Consider the following 16,655-nt stretch of genomic DNA (forward strand, 5'->3'; position numbering starts at 1 on the left):
AAGCTCAGGAGTATTTCCAAGGAGAAAAAGACCATCGTAAAGAACATATTTAAGAGTTAAAGACCCTTAATCAGAGCTTTCTGGATCGCAGCAGTGCAGTGCAGGCTGCAGCTCTGGTACCAGAGACTCCTGCAATGGAAGAAGGAATGCTGGTGCACTACAAGTGAATACAAAATCAAGTTTTTATTAGTACAAAAATTACCTTATTTTAAAAAACAGAAAAGAAACGCCCCATCCCAACATGTTGTGTTAATAATTTGTCTTCCCAACAGTGTGGGGAAAGGCTTCCCCTGCTCCACAGCAAGGCAAGGCAGCCCCAAGGGCATCGCCCAAGATCAGTAAACTGTATGACACAGGGAGGTTCAGTCTTCAAAAGCCCAGCTTCCAAAGGCTCTAAACCAGATAATTTTCCCCCAAATCCCATGATTTTTGAAGCCAGACCTGAGGAAACAAGAGATGAGTTTTTGCCACTCTGACACCTGGGGGACCTTCTCCTTTTGTCCTTTTTTGCTTACTCTCCTGAGCCCTTAAACTCCTTTAAAGCTCATTTGAAGAATGAAACATTTCAAGGAGGAAAAGACCACCATAAAGAGAGACATTTGGAGTTAACTGCTCATAACAGCCTTGCCTGGACTGCAGCAGTGCACTGGAAGCAGCAGCTCTGGTACCACAGATTCACCCAAGTGGCATTTCTGAAAAATGAACCGTTCTGTACTCAGACTTTGGACCAGAAAATGAAGTCACAGAAGCACCAAAAGGCATGGGTCAAGTTGAGTCTCACCATGTTGGGATTATCAGTGTTACCAGCATCAAACCACCAGGCCAAACAGAGGAGTTTGGGCTGTTGCTTTCCCATCAATGAATAATTTTCCAGAGTTACCTCCACTGGGAACTGCCCTAAACAAGGGTAATGCTCTCAGAGGAGTTATCTTATAAAGTACAAAAACAAAACAATACCATAGACCCAGGTATGACATACCTAACCCCACTACAGCTATTTCAATAACCTTGGCTCAAAGCTTCTCTTCTACCACAGACCTCACTGACATCAACAGCTACAAAGCTACAAGCCCTCAATCTCCAGTCCTGGCCTGGCTGTGACAGATCTCCTCCCAGGTCCTGCACACACCTTGCCCCAGGCTGATGCAGAGAGGCTGAACAGGCAGCTGCCATGTCACACCATGTCCCACTGCACCCCTCCAGCACCACCAAAGAGATCCAGGGCCCCACTGCACAGGGTATGGAATCTCCTTGGACAGGAAAAGGGACACTGAGGCACTGTGGTGGCACAGGTCTGGTAAGACAACTGCGGTCCTTAATAAACCCCAGAGCTTTTTCAGTCCTGAGCTTCACCTTGCACACCCTTTCCAGGGAACCTGATATGCCTGACAGAAGTTTTACATTCAAAGAGAACCAATTATGGTCAGTTTTAGACACAAAGCTTCAAAACACCTCCAGGTGAGAGTTAAGAATTAACAGAGAAAGAAAAGAGGAGGAAATCTGAGCAGCTGCTTCATTGTGATTGCTGGTGAATCCCAGGTAGTGAGAATGGAGAACTATAAAAGCTACATCTTAAAAAACTAAACATAGTTTATAGTTTCCTATAAACTACATGATTTAAATTTCTATCTGAGCTCACACTGGAAACACAGGAGAGATCAGACAGAACAGTCTGGAAGGGACTGTGGGGAGCATTGCAGTGCAGGAGCTCTCCCACAGCACGGCAATGACTGCGCACAGGAAATGCTGCAGCACCAAGGACCCAGCTCAGAGCCCTGGCACTAGGGAGCTCCTCCTCCTCCTCCTCCTCTGGTCAGAACTCATCCCGCAGCCTCGGTGGGTGGTCCATGCCAAAAAACGAGGAGGGTTTCCCGTGGATGTCACGCTCTCTTTTCACAAAGGCAGTGAAGGAAGAGACACAGTTCCCAATGAAGTGGTCGGACTGGCCGAGGATGTACAGATCAATCTGAGGCACTTCTGGCTGCAAGCTGACAACCTTGAGCTGCAGAGAAACGAGGAGAGCAGATGAATCCAGTCAGCTATTATCACAATCCAATGTCTTGGCATAATGTTAGAAATGGAATACACAACAGAAAGAGAGTGAGTTTTGTCTTTCTCTGCCCTATAACTCATTTATGATTGGATCAATGTCAGAGCATTTCTGAAAATCACTTAGGTTTATTTAATTTAAACCCTTTTCATGGAAATATTTACTACCATGCCAGACAATGCTCTTCAATCTCCCAGAAAAAAAAAGAATTTTACAGGATAATTTTTATTGCTATGAGCCAAATCCACTTTGAGATGCCAATATTTGGCTGTGAATAACCTATTCCACAACTGCCCGTCTGCTATCCATGACAGCCTTGGGCCAGAAGCCAAGGAAGGTTTTTATCCCAGCACTCCTGCCAGAAGAGGTTTCTGGAAGACTCACCTTTCCCTGGAAGAACTGCTGTAATTCTGTTGTGTAGGGCTCAGAATCAGTAGCAATATAAACAGATTTAGCTTCAATCTTTGCCACCCAGAGCTTGAGAGCCCGTTTGATCTCTCGGAGGTCTGGCAGGCACATGTCCATGGTGAGAGGCACCGCAGCACTGCGGTCGTAGCCCACGCACTGTGGTGAAGCCATGAAGTGTGGCCCAGCTGTCCCATCCTTTAACATGTTGCAGGCATTTTTCTATTGGAAGAGGAAAAGAGAATCACAGAATCATCAAAGCTGAAGACCTCTGAGATCATCAACTCCAAACTTTGAACAGATACCCCATGCCCACTGAATCTTATTAGAAATGCCACCTTTACTTGTGTTCTGGACACTTCCATGAATGGCAATTCCACCCAGCCCTGGGCAGGCTGGGTCAGGGCTCAATCACTTGTTCAGTGAAGAATTTTCCCCTAATATTCAACCTGAACCTCCCCTGGTGCAACCTGAGGCCATTTCCCTTTGTCCTGTCACTGAGAGGAGAGGCTGAACCCCACCTCACCACACACTTTTTCAATTTTTTTCAGTACCACATTCAAATGAGAAAACACCACCACATCCCTCACCTCTGCCTGTCTGAAAGAATCCCAGCACCACTGCTAACACACAGGGAGCTCCTGGATGCCAGCAGGGATCAGGTGCTGTCCCAGCACAGCTCCTTTTAGAGCAGCTTTGCCCACACCCCACTGTGCCGTACCCAGTCAGAGCCGATCCTCAGGTGGATTCCCACATAGGGCCGGAGCAGCAGGGACTGGATGTAGGCTTCTCCCTTCTCCACCATTGCATCCGACCACTCCATGTACTTCTGCAGGGGCCGGTGCTCCTCCAGGACAGGGAACTGGGCTGGAGCTCCAGGCAAGGCAAGAACAGGGTGCTCAGAGGCTGGAAACCTACGGAAAACCAAACCCAGCAGGCTGAAACGTGACCTAACCTGCACGAAGGCTGCTGTTAAGGGTACAGAAGAAACCAGGAATGCCCCAAAATATGCAGCATTTATTGCTCCAAAATGAGATAATTTTAGCTGGTTTGCCATCTGAACTGAAGAAATCTCAGGGACTGTATTTTACCTCAGACCTTTTATCTGACAGACAATAAGAGAAGAACTTCAAACATGTAGTGAGGAGCTAAAAAGCAATGGGATGCTACATTTTCACCCCAGACTAGACCAATTCTGTCACCCAAACTTACTGATAACCGCTAAAGTCACTCATGCCTCTGAAAACACAAATACAGTTCATAATCCTCAAGTGAGAACCAAATTCCTTTTGATGATTAGTTACATATTTAATAAATACTTGATAAATTAAATATTCCTGGCTCAGAAGTCAATCAGCCGAACAGAGTTCATACCTAAAGTAATGCCCACAGGAAGTGCTCAGCAAACATTTAATGGAAAAACATTAACATATTTAACCATATTACTAACTAACCACTTCAATCTCTCCCCCAAAATGTAAAGTCACAATACACAGTCACAGCTGCTTTCATGAGTGACTCTAAATGCCCACAGTGACCTGTCAGCACTCTTGCATCTTCTTGCTACCTTTGGATCCAATGATCCTTGTATGCAGGACTGAAGGAAATCCCCTTGAAGAGCTCAGACTTATCAAAATCCACTTGGAACTGATCCCAGAAGGGACCAAACGGATTTCCATCCTGCAAAGAAAAGACAAGTGCTCATTTAGTACACACACAAAGCCTGAAAGGTGGATGTGCAAAGATCCTGAGGTGCAAAGCAGGAGTCTGTTCCAGGATGGAAGCAGCTGGAATACAACAGCCTGTTTGACACACCAGCTCCACAGGAAGGAGACAGCAAATTTATATATTTATATATTTAGCTTCAATCTTTGCCACCCAGAGTATACAGGGAAGTTCACTGAAAAGGTTGCAAAGGTTGTCCAAAACAACAAGGACACCACTCGTAGTTAAGAGAGGTTGCTTTAACACCACCTGGGAAACAGAGCAGGAGATAAGCTACAATCTCAATTAAATCTGAGGTGATAAAATCTACTTGCACAGACTATATCCCTGATCCCCAAGCACTTGTAGACAAAGAAAACTAATAATGGCACAGCATGCCACTCCACAAGCGGTGAAAGCAATGCCACACAGACCATTTACGGCGGGTAACTCCTAAATTTGCGAATCAATGGCAACCTGAACGAGTCAGTCGTACACTTTGGAATTAAGCCGTGCCCGCAGGGCTGACGAGAAACTCACCTTCATGGGACACGTGCTTTTGTCCGCGCTTCTCTGGGCAGCAGCCTCGAAGCAATAAGCCACCCTGCTGCCGGGCGGCCAGTGCCGGGGCGCCAGCTGCTCCATGAACATCTCCAGGCTGACCACGCGGTGGTAGCGCCGCAGCGGCTCCAGCTTGAAGAGCTCCGAGTAGGGGACGTGCAGCTGCGGGGGAGCAGAGCCGTGAGCCGGGGCTCCCCTCACCGGGCCCGCAGCTCGTCCCAGCCCTGCCCGCCGCCCCCTCCCTCCCCGCCGGTGCTCACGTTGGTGTAGGGCGGGCGGTGGTGCCGGTACTCGATCCAGGGCGGCACGGCCAGGGTCCGGTTGAGGGCGCGGGCGAAGGCCAGGGCTCCCAGGAAGTGCTCGGCCTGGTTACCGAAACGGCCTGCGGGAGACGGGGCTCAGCCGGGCGGGGACCGCGCCGGGACGGAGCGGGGGATGCAGCGGGGCACGGAGCGGGGGATGCAGCGGGGCACGGAGCGGGGGATGCAGCGGGGCACGGAGCGGGGGATGCAGCGGGCACGGAGCGGGGGATGCAGCGGGGCACGGAGCGGGGGATGCAGCAGGGCACGGAGCGGGGGATGCAGCGGGCACGGAGCGGGGATGCAGCGGGGCACGGAGCGGGGGATGCAGCGCGGCACGGAGCGGGGATACAGCGGAGCACGGAGCGGGGATGCAGCAGGGCACGGAGCGGGGGATGCTGCGGGGACGAACCGGGGGATGCAGCGGGGACGAACCGGGGGATGCAGCGGGGCATGGAGCGGGGATACAGCGGGCACGGAGCGGGGGATGCAGCGGGGACGAACCGGGGGATGCAGCGGGGCACGGAGCGGGGATGCAGCGGGGAACGGACCGCGGATCGCACCGGGGAATGAACCGCGGATCGCGCCGGGGAATTAACCGGGGTTTGCAGTGGGAACCGCACCGGGGGATGCAACCGGGAGATGCACAGGGGGTCGGCACCGGGAAAGCCTCACCCATGCAGGGACAGTAGAGCAGGTACCCGGCCTCGTCCCAGGTGGGTGCCTCGCTGCCTCCCGCCGCCATCCCAGGGAGGAACAGAAGGAGGACGAGGAGCAGCGGGGCCGGTGGCACCGCCATGGCGGCTCCTCGGCGGCCAGAGCCCGGCGCCACCATCCCGGCATGCCCCGCGGCGCGCCGCTCTGGCGGCCGCCACCGAGCCGTGACGTCACTCCCACAAGGCCCCGCGCAATGGCGCCGCCGGGGCCGGGAGCGGAGCCGCGCTTGGCGGGGCCCGGGGGAACGGGGTGAGCGAGGGGGGGCGAGGGAGGGGGGCGGCACCGCAGCGAGGGGCGGTGGCACGGCCGTACCCTCCCCTCGGTGGCGGGGTCCCCTCAGGGGACAGGGGGGCGTGTGAGGAGGAGGAGGATGCGGGGCGGAGGGGGGCGTAGGCCGGGCCCGCCTCCCTCCCCTCAGCGCTGCGGGGCGGGGGTGGGATGTGTGATCCCGCTCCACCGGGGCTGCGTTATCCCCGCGGGTGGGGGTCTCCCGGTTGGCTTCCGAGGCAAGCGGCGGAGGTGCTGGAGGGAGGAGCGAGTTGCCCCTCGCGGCCACCCCCCGGCACCTCCGCTGTTTGCAAGACGGTTGCAGCAGCACCTCTGAATTCCCTAAAATTCCACGGTGATCGTTTATGCACTTTACTGTTAAAAACATCAAAATTCAAACTCTTGTCTTCTTCCAGGTAGCTTTGAAACTGGCCCAGATGGCCAGGCTTTTTCGGAGGGAAAGGAGCAGTTCCCTGGTGAAAGTGGTGGAGACTCTCGGGACACCTGCACAGCTCTGGAGCAAGAGGTAGAGAACACTATCTTTTCTGGGACATACTTCATAGAGAGGTGAAATAGTCATGCTTTTAGCACCCAGTAGGACAGCTTGCTCTGAACCACAGGCCTCCTGCACCCTGAGGGGTCAGAGCAGCTGTCACATCACGCTGGTTTGTCCCAAAGTGGCACCTCAGCAGTTCTGGTCCTTTATTGTTCTGCTCTGACCATGTAGATTTAGCCTGCATAAAACCAAGTTTTGTTCTTAACAGGCATTCCCAAAGCTCACAGTTATATTTTCTTGGAGTCATCCTGTTTCCCAGTGTTTTCCTCCCTGAGGGAACCATCCATGGTATTTGGGGTGACGGTGCAGTCACAGTAATTGTCATTTCAGCTCTTCATAACGTTCCTTGAGCACTTTCTTGGGGGTTGGTTTGTTCCCTCGCAGTTGCACATCCTGCCCACAACTCGTGTTGATGTGCAGCAGGAAGTTCCTCCTCTGAAGCAATCATGGAGTGAGGGTTTGATGCTATTTTAAGTAGGGTTTCTCAGGCAGCCAAATTGAGTGAAAGAGGTTGGTTTTATTTCAGCTGACCGTTTACCAGTCAAGCTGGCAGTAGAACCCTGTAAAGACCAACACACAACTCGAGAACAACCTGCTAAGAGAGATTCATGTAGAACCTCATCAATGTGAAAGCCAGAAGAGCTTACAGGAGGTGTACTTTTTTGAACAGGAAACAGTTTGAGCTTCCATTATTAACGCATGAGAGTGTCAAAGAAAAAAAAAAGAATTAAAAATTGCTCATTACAGTAGAAAACTTGCTGATCCAGAGAGGCAGAATCTGCCTCAGAGTCGAAAAGTGAAAATACAGTGAGTAATCCCACCCTGAAGAGGAGCAGCATCCGTTGCCTTCCAGAAAAAGGTGTGATGTTGATGATAATTGAGAGTTTTCTTCCTCAGCTCTGTTCAGCCACATCTGGGGGTTAAGATTGATTTGCTCTGGAGATAGTTTTGTCCAGTGCATCAGCTTGGTAGCAGAAAGAAAGGGAAAAGAAAATACAGGACAACTCTGAGAATCTCTGAGAGGGAATTCCATGTAGGCAGAGACCAAGAGCAAGTGAGAATAAAAAAAATGGGATGAGAAGTGATTTGCAAGACATACAAGGAAATGTATTTAGAGCTACAAATACCTTTTAGGATATTTTCAGGAGAAAATACATCCTACATGTAACACTGGCTCTTAATAGTGGCAGAAAATGCAATTCAGAAAAAGTTTAACATAATTTTATTCAGGTAACAGGTTAAAGGGGAAGAGACAGAAAAATATTATTGATTGGAGGTCCCCATGACTGGGAATGCACATGTTCACTGTGTACACAGGTGAAGGTGGCAGTGAATTAACAGCAGCCTTCTGTGATTTCAGATGAAGAAGTTTTGCTATTAAAGCAGTTTGGTCACAGGGGGCTCCAACAGAAAACTGCACCGGGACAACATCACAGCCCACAGGCTCGAGTTCTGCTTGACATGGCCATGTTCTACTAGCCCTGCCATGACGGCATTTTTCCCCAGTGTTCCCAACTGGATTCAAGATGCAAAGCAGGAGGAGGAAGAGACAGGCTGGAAATTAGTCCCCAGACCAAGAGGTGAAGAAACCGAAAGTCAGGGAAAATGCCAGTGTGAACTATCGGAGCCCTCCTTCCCTCACGTGGACAAGCTGAGAACTCACACACTTTCCCATTCGGAGCAGAGGCCCTACAACTGCCCCCAGCTGCACTGTGGCAAGGCCTTTGCCTCCAAGTACAAGCTCTACAGGTAGGTATCTGCAAGTGCCTCTGCCCAGCAGTGCCAGGAGAGAGGGGAAACCCCCTCCCTCGGATGTCTTTGCTTGAATTTCTGAGAAGCTGGAGGAGGGGAAATGCCCTTTTACCTTGCAGAGCAGTTGAGTCCCAGACATTACCATACTTGGCATCTCTTTAGGTGCCTTCCAGAGAACTTCAGCTAATGCTGTATCCTGAGCTCAAGCTGTTTTATGTTTCACTGAGAAGGAAATAGAAACAGAAAGTGAAGTTCACGGATGAAAAACAAAATGAAAAGCAAGAATAGCGTTTGCATTCATAAATCCTGCTTCTAACCACAGGGATAATTCCATGGCAGCTGTTGCTCCAGTATGGAGAAGTAGAGTTCCCATTTATTAGTGAAGTACAACACAAAATAGTTAAACAGTGATGGCTGAGAACTTGAAACCAAGTGAACCACAGTTGGGGAGAGTGTGAGATACCAAGGTGAAGTCAGACCACAGTGGCTGTCAGCAGACTTGGGCACAGCCTGACCCTCCTGATGAAGTGAAGTTTTCTCACCTAGTGTCTCAAACAAGGGGAGGTTTTCTTTGGCAGCCTCAGCAAAGAGCAGGAGCTGAGGAGAGACAGCTGCTGGGACAGACTGCAGGTTTTGCCTGAAGCGTTGTGCTCCCGTGCTCCTTGTTTAATGGAGGTAAAATGCCATCTGGGATTTTTGTGGCATGAAGTGTAGGACACAAGGAAAATTTTGGAAAGCCAGCTGGTGTTCTCTCAGGGGCTGGATGTTTGTCTGACCTTTCCTGCTTTTCTCCCCTAAGGCATATGGCCACGCACTCTGCTCAGAAGCCCCACCAGTGCATGTACTGCGAGAAGATGTTCCACAGGAAGGATCACCTCCGGAACCACCTGCAGACCCACGATCCCAACAAGGAGGCCCTCCACTGTCCCGAGTGCGGCAAGAACTACAACACCAAACTGGGCTTCAGGCGACACCTGGCCATGCACGCGGCTGCCAGCGGTGACCTCAGCTGCAAGGTGTGCCTCCAGACCTTTGAGAGCACCCAGGTCCTGCTGGAGCACCTCAAAGCCCATTCCAGGCGGGCTTCTGGTGGGGCCAAGGAGAAGAAGCACCCGTGTGACCACTGCGACCGGCGCTTCTACACCCGCAAGGACGTGCGCAGGCACCTGGTGGTGCACACGGGGCGGAAGGACTTCCTGTGCCAGTACTGTGCTCAGAGGTTTGGGAGGAAAGACCACCTGACCAGGCACATGAAGAAAAGCCACTCCCAGGAACTGCTGAAGATTAAGACAGAGCCAGTGGACATGTTGGGTCTGCTCAGCTGCAGCTCCTCTGTGGCAGTGAAGGAAGAGCTGAGTCCTGTCCTGTGTATGGCATCCAGAGACATGATGGGTGGTAAGAGCTTCCCTGGCATGCTGCCCGTGGGCATGTACAGCACACATCTCCAAACCATGCCAAGCTCAGGGATGCCCCATTCTTTGGTTCCTAATTCTCTTCCAATGGGAATGAGCTACCCTCTGGAGTCTTCTTCTCCCATCTCCTCCCCACCGCAACCTCCTCCAAAGTATCAGCTTGGATCTACCTCATATTTGCCTGAGAAACTACCCAAAGTAGAGGTGGACAGCTTTTTGTCAGACTTCCCTGGCAGTCTGTCTCTCTCATCTGGTGATCCTCAGTCCTCTTCGCCTCAGCCACCCGCCCTGGATGAGGCTTTGCTTTCCAAGAGCCCTGCTAACCTCTCAGAGGCTCTCTGTGCTGCTAACATGGACTTTTCTCATCTTCTTGGCTTCCTTCCCCTAAACCTTCCTCCTTGCAATCCACCTGTCTCGTCGGGGGGATTGGTCATGGGCTACTCGCAGGGGGAGGCGCAGCCACTGCTCACCACTTTGCAACATCAACCTCAAGAGTCTCCCGGAGCCGGGGCCTCGCTGAACTTTGGGCCCCTTCATTCGTTGCCCCCCGTCTTCACCTCCAGCTTGAGCACAACCACGCTGCCACGGTTCCACCAGGCATTCCAATAAGCTGGAAATAGCACTGGAGAACAGATCTTTCAGTCACCCTTTTGTGGAGAGCCTTAAAAACGCACAACCCTTCCTTGGGGGGGTGAAAGCTCTGGCAGAGCTGGGTCAGACAGGAGGTTTCTGATCTCGGAGGGAGCACTTGTAGACTGGAACCCGTGCAAGTCCCAGTCCTGTAGAGCAGAAAGATTTCAGCTGATAGACTGGATATATTTTATCTAATTTTTAATCTGTGAATCAGGAGCCGCGCTTAGCACTGACCTTCCCTGAGGATGCTGGAGCTGTATTCCTCTCTGGGAAGGGACTGTCCCTCAGAAGAGTTGAGACTCTTTCATCCTGGGCTAAACTTTTGAAGAGTCCAGCTTCCATTTCATGTTAACCACACTGCAATTCTGGCAAACCAGCCAACACCTCCACATGGAGAAGAAGTCATGATACCACTCTGTATGAAGCCAATGGGGAAGAGCTGTCCTTCCCTGCTACCTCTCATCCCATCACCCAACACAGCTTACTCCACATCAGTGTTAAGCAACAAGCCCGTTTACATAGTGAATTCAACGCCGCCTCTTTGGAGCTGTTAGGACAAACTCGTTATGGTGAACATTGTTTACACAACACAAATCTGTTTCTGCCATTGCAAAAAATAGGAGGCACCAGAATACACTGGGTTCATCTCTGGTGTAGCTAGAACACTGTTTACACAACGAAGTCAGGTTGCACTGATTTCTCTTCACTTATCATGTTCTTCCCCCATGGGGAAATACACTGCTTTTGGACCACTTCAGCCTCTGCCCCTGTAGGCAGCAGCTTCCTGCCTTTTCTCGCTGGCTGTCCTGAGTGAAGGGGATGGAGCAGCTCTCACAGCTCAGCTTGGTGTGTGGTGTATGGACAGAGCCCTTTTAAATATCTCCCCCAGGCAAACAGATCTGGAAGCCAAAGCACGTGAGAGAGCTGGGTGAGGAGCTCGGGCCATGGAGCACTGGCAGACCAGGCTTGGGTGAGAACAGGCTGCAGGCCCTGCTCCATAGCTTCCCTTGGGATGAGGAACAGAGTATGAGTTTCTGGGGTTTGGGGTTTTTTAACCACTCATTGAGGTCAGCACCCTTTTTGGCTTGTCCAGGAAGGAGTCTCAAAGGTATATTTTAACCTCAGTGGTGATAACATGCAAGAATCAGGGAAAAATTGGTCCCAGCTTCATGTACACACTTTCAGTGTATTTGAAGCATTTCTCCCAACACCAATAGTTCTAACAAATGCTGAGGTTTGGGGCCTGCAGTCAACTTTTCACGTTGGATTTGGTTGCACTGGCCTTTTTTGTTCTCTCCTGCTCAAGCCTTGCCTCCTGAAGTTAAAGTCCTGCTTCCCTTGCTCCCTGCCCTACCTCTTCAACTCTTCCATGGGCTGTCTACCTACCAGGGCAGAAGGGTTATACTGGGAAGAGGCAGCCAGCTGCTGGTGTCACTTAGCACCTGTATTGTCTCCTGCTCCTGTTTTCCTGGGCACTTCTACTGCAGATGGGGACAATATGGAGGTCACTCTGCACTGGTGCATGTTTGTGACTATGGATGGGCAGATCTTCATACCTCAGCATGGAGGAACCATTGTAGGCCAATATAAACCAGGAAACCTGTCAATATTGTTCTCCATAAATCTAGGAAAAGCAAAATCTACCTCTACTCTGTTATCTCAGCTCCTTGGGTGAAACCAGATGCTGTCCTCCCCTGTCTCCCCAGAGCACATCCACCTCAGTTGATGCAGATTCCTTCCTGCTGAGCCATGATCCCACTGTGTGACATCAGCTGTGCCTCTTTTGGTCACAGGCTTGTCCACCTTCCATTTTACTCCAGAATTTTATTTTTAATTTAGCTTAGTAATTCTTCCCAGAATGACTCTTTAGCAATCCATTGATTCTCCAGAACATAGATCGGTTGTTTTAGGTTAGCCAGCAATGCTGCAAATAAGACTTTTGTATCAAAATGTAATATAAGATTTATTTACCTCAGCAATATCCTGTGGCAATGATCTCCCCGAGTTGAATGCAGTACTTTTTCCTTTTCTCCACTGGAAAATGTTGCCTTTCCAAGTCCAACGAGTGCCTTCTTGTTCTCTAACCTAGCAAAGGTAAACAGGGCATTGCAGCCAGTCTGTTTACCAGCATTGAATACCTCAGGCCTGTCTTCTATTGCTTTGCTCTTTGCAAATTAAAGAGTTTCACACTGTTATCAATTATATGCAAGCCTTATCCCTGTCTTCAGTTGAGAGGATTATTATTTTTTGAGAAATAAATGGTCAGAACTGATCACTCACGGCCAGTGAGGATTATCAGATTTATGCAATGCCATCACACACCTTCTCCCACTGCAGAACATTCAGCTTTTTTGCTTCCTGCCTGCATTGTACTCTGAACAGATGTCATCACTGGAATTCCTGTAGCAGTGGTAGCTAAACTTAGAGCCAGGCATCTTTTTCCTACCAGTAGTCTGTCAAAGAATAAATGGAATTCATTTTGCTATGATTTGCACGTGTGATTTGCTTTCCACAGCTACTTTAACAAGCAGAACTGCAGTAACTTTTGTCAATGCAAGGAAAATCAAACCCAGCAAGGGCAGCGTGGTCAGAGACAGCATTGGAGCTGATTCCAGGTGTTTGCACAGGAAAATGGATTCAAAGTTCTTCTAACACAACAGCTTGTAATCTGAAGGTATTTTACCAATCAGTCTAAAACTAACGAGACTAATTCCATTTGAAATAGCAAATATGCAATTCACAGAACAAATTACAGTGAACAACTTCTACCTGTTTATAAGAAAATACTTGGAGCATCCAAGCTTACAGCACTTGGGAATCCCAGTCCACTAGGACATATGTACCAAGCTCTTAGGCAAGTCAGTGGAACTCAGCCAAGCTCCTGCTGATGCAGCTGGAGGTGAGGGACAAGGGTAACTCTGGCTTGCTGTGAGGGGATTGCTGCAGCACAGCCTGCAATCTGTTCTGTGGTGCATGTGCAGGGCTTTGTGGCAGCCAGTGCTGGTTATGTGATATAAAAAATCATCCCAGAAAGAGTTCGGGTTTGGTTTTTGTTTTAGACCACAAGTTTGGGGCTGCAGGTCCAGGACACAGCTGTGGGTCAGGCAAGCAGAGCCCAGGAAACCTTTCCACTGTGGTCCCTCTGTTCTTGGCACACCTGTACCACAAAGATTGCACCAGAGCTCAAGGGCAGCAAGTACTGCACATAATTGTTCAGGAGGGTTTAATTAAATAAAGGGCTGGCTTGGGGGGGGGGGGGGGGTCCAAAGCAGAAGGACCAGTGCAGTCAACCAAGATACAAACCCATAGACCTCCAGTTAGTAAAAGGACAGGACATGAACTTGCCAGCCCTTATAAATCAGACCCTGGATTCTCAGAAAGCCAAGGACCTAATGCCCCCTAGAAATAAGAATTAACAAAGAGCCAAGCCACTCCCTGGCAGCAGAGGGTTAACTCTTGCCCATCCTTCCAGGCTCAGATTGCCAGAACCGTGTGGAGGGCTGAAGATCTTTTATCCCCCTGGGATTACACCTCACTCAAAATCCATTTGTAGGAAGGAACAATGTGTTATCTTGCATTTGCTTCCACTGAATTTCACATGAGAGAATACTCACACACCATGTTGTGACAGACCCTGTTCTCTGTCTCACAACATTGCTGCTCTTTAGCCTCAGTGTTGAAAAATGGTGTCACTTCAACTGGAATCCTTTTTTCACCTCTGGTAGATTGATGATTTCAGTACTTTTGTTGAGCTCGGCTCTTTGTTCTTTAATTCCTTCCTTGCTGACAGGTGAACAGTAGCTGCTGGGAAGATTTCCTGCAGTTCACTGAAAAAATCCCCTTTTCCTTTCTCTACCATTGCACCACCTTTGCTCTCTAGACAGAACAACCCCACTGAGGCATTTTCTGCTGCCTGCAATTAAAATTTCCAAATACATCTTCAAAGATGTGCTTCCCATCACCCTACCTTCTTGCTTATCCTCTAATCCCAGTTAGTCAGGCTGACTGAATTCTCCCTCAGGTGCCTATTTTTAGTTAATTGCCTGCCCAAGCCCTGGAGCTATTCTGCCACTGAACAGTGAAGTGGATGAATAGCTTGAACAGAACCACCTCAGGTTTCCATCCTCATCCAAAATTTGTGTCTTTTCCATAACTTCTGGTATTTTTCCCAGTTTCTAGAGATGAGAGCTGCCACCTGAAGCTCTGAATCCCCTCCTGGCTGACCCCTGTGCAGTAGGAGAAGGTGGTTTGGTTTAGCCTGGTCTGCTGGATCTGGGAAGCCCAGGTTCTTTTCACCCCAATGCCCAGCTCTGGCACCTCTCACCCTTTCCATGCCTGTTTACCATAACATGCTGAGCCTCTCCTGGAAAGCAGCTGGAAGCTGCCAGGGAGATGCCATCACCACTGATCCAGCTGCTTGCAGGACCACTATTCCTATTCCCCACCACCTCTCAGGTTTTGTTGTCCCTGCTTGCACAATCCAGGCACACTCAGACTCACCTCTGGCTATTCCCAGTGATGGACTTGCTTCCTTCTAGTGAATAACTGGGATCCCCTAGGAATGCTACACATTTCAGCTATTCTTGTGGCTGCAGGTAAGGAGTTTTCTCCTGGGGTACAGTCTGCAATCTCTACCTGGAGCCAGCTCTATGTCTTCCCACAGGCCACACACCACTAATCACACTAGCATGCAAACAGGTCAAGCGAAACCAGAACTGGTGCTCAGAAATGAGACCAGAAAACAGATCACATTCTGCTTCTCAAATCCACACCAGAGATGAGCTTGGCTTTCCTGTTCAAAGTACATTTTATTTCCATGTGCACAGGTGGGCTGCAGGAGGAGCCTGAAGCACCTTCCTCACTCTGTGCTTGTGCTTGAAGCCAGGTCTGCGTGGTCCTTTCCACCAGTGCCTGAATACCAGCATGGAAATACAGCATACATGACACAGAGGGAGCTTCTCTGGATCAGATCACACTGACAAAGGGAGTTAAAAGCATTGCAAAAGATAACCAGGTAATTTGGAATTAATTTTTTTATAACTATAAATAGGTCAGCTCTTCAGCTGGGGGAAGAATCCTCAACATTGAAGTGTCTTGTTACAAACCCACCATCCCTCACTTCTGTGTCTTTGTTTTGAACTACTGTGCAAGGGGATAACCAGCTCTAGCATGGAATGCACTGAGTGGACTGGGGACAGCTCCAGGGCCTGCAGGGACAGCCTCCAACACCTGGGACAGGCCAGGCTGGCTGAGTGTCCAGGTGAACAGGCCAGGGACCTGCCTGCAGCCCTTCTCCCTCTGTAGTCAGTGTCTTACAAGAAGGTAACACAAGCTTGGCTCACAGCCCTCAGAACCCTCTTCAGGGTGCCATGCCAGGTGCATGCTACAGCACATCCCAGAACTTCTGCTAGAAGCCTTTCTGGAGTTTGAGATCTCCTCACTCTTCTGAGTGCCTCAACCCTGATGCTTTGTGGAGCTTTCCCACTTTAGTGATTCCTGGTATCTAGGAGCAATTTTTAGAAAGATTGTTTTGTAACATTTGAACCAGTGTTTTCCTTGAATGAGGATATTGAAGAACACAGAGCTGTCAGCTGATGTACTCTTGAGACCCGGGGTGACTACAAGAAGGACAAAGAAGAACCTGTGGAACCCCTGGAAGCAGCCAAGCACCAAAACTGCTGCTGGAAGAAAAGCTACTGAGTGGCCTCTGCAGCCACAAGTCATGCCAAGAACCCTCTCCCAGCACAAGCTCTGCCATCTCCCACAGGAGCCTATACACATCCCGTTGGAAGGTGAAGGGTTTGGGATCAGCCATGGGAAGGAAAAGCCACAGCATCCCTCCCTTCCCACTGTCCCTTCTTGTGCTGGTTCTGGACAGGCCCCGTGCCTGACCTCCCTCCCTGCAGCTACAGCTGCCAAAGCCAGAAACTTCCCATTGTTACAGCTCAACTGGTTTTCTAAAAACAAACTTTCTAGCACTTTCACACAGAGTGAATAACCTCTTTTAAAGGAGTGTTTTGGGGGCTGTAAACAAGGTTTTTAAATTGTAATTAAGTGCCATTAGGAGTTCATCACTAAAATTAGCTCTTGCAAAATGAAGTTCAAATTGAAAGCATCTTTTATAATGAAGTTGTTTATTAAAAGCATTTGGATCTACCCCAGGTGTCTTCATGGAGGGGAGTTTGGGTTTTGGTTGGATTAAGACAGGATAGAATCATAAGGCAGGTCAAAGACACAGTTGCCTACATGAAGCCACAGAGGTTTTTAAATTTCTGCCAAGCAAAGAATTAGACCCACAA

General features: G+C 49.7%; 2 protein-coding genes across 2 annotated transcripts; one reads left to right on the plus strand and one right to left on the minus strand.

Annotated features, from left to right (window-relative positions):
- Positions 1-164: 164 nt before the first annotated feature.
- POFUT1 (protein O-fucosyltransferase 1) lies at positions 165-5,884 on the minus strand. The gene is made up of 7 exons (XM_036395655.1): positions 5,695-5,884; positions 4,981-5,102; positions 4,700-4,882; positions 4,023-4,135; positions 3,177-3,369; positions 2,435-2,677; positions 165-2,002 (listed from the first exon to the last, which is right to left on the minus strand). Exons 1-7 carry the CDS (start codon positions 5,852-5,854, stop codon positions 1,814-1,816), a joined length of 1,203 nt encoding a protein of 400 aa, XP_036251548.1. The 5' UTR covers positions 5,855-5,884; the 3' UTR covers positions 165-1,813.
- PLAGL2 (PLAG1 like zinc finger 2) lies at positions 5,750-12,844 on the plus strand. Its single transcript, XM_036395654.1, has 4 exons — positions 5,750-5,985; positions 6,420-6,529; positions 7,920-8,308; positions 9,111-12,844. Exons 3-4 carry the CDS (start codon positions 8,046-8,048, stop codon positions 10,330-10,332), a joined length of 1,485 nt encoding a protein of 494 aa, XP_036251547.1. The 5' UTR covers positions 5,750-5,985; positions 6,420-6,529; positions 7,920-8,045; the 3' UTR covers positions 10,333-12,844.
- The last annotated feature ends 3,811 nt before the right edge of the window (positions 12,845-16,655 follow it).

The sequence above is a fragment of the Molothrus ater genome, chromosome 17, assembly GCF_012460135.2.
Source record: "Molothrus ater isolate BHLD 08-10-18 breed brown headed cowbird chromosome 17, BPBGC_Mater_1.1, whole genome shotgun sequence".
Classification (NCBI taxonomy): domain Eukaryota; kingdom Metazoa; phylum Chordata; class Aves; order Passeriformes; family Icteridae; genus Molothrus; species Molothrus ater.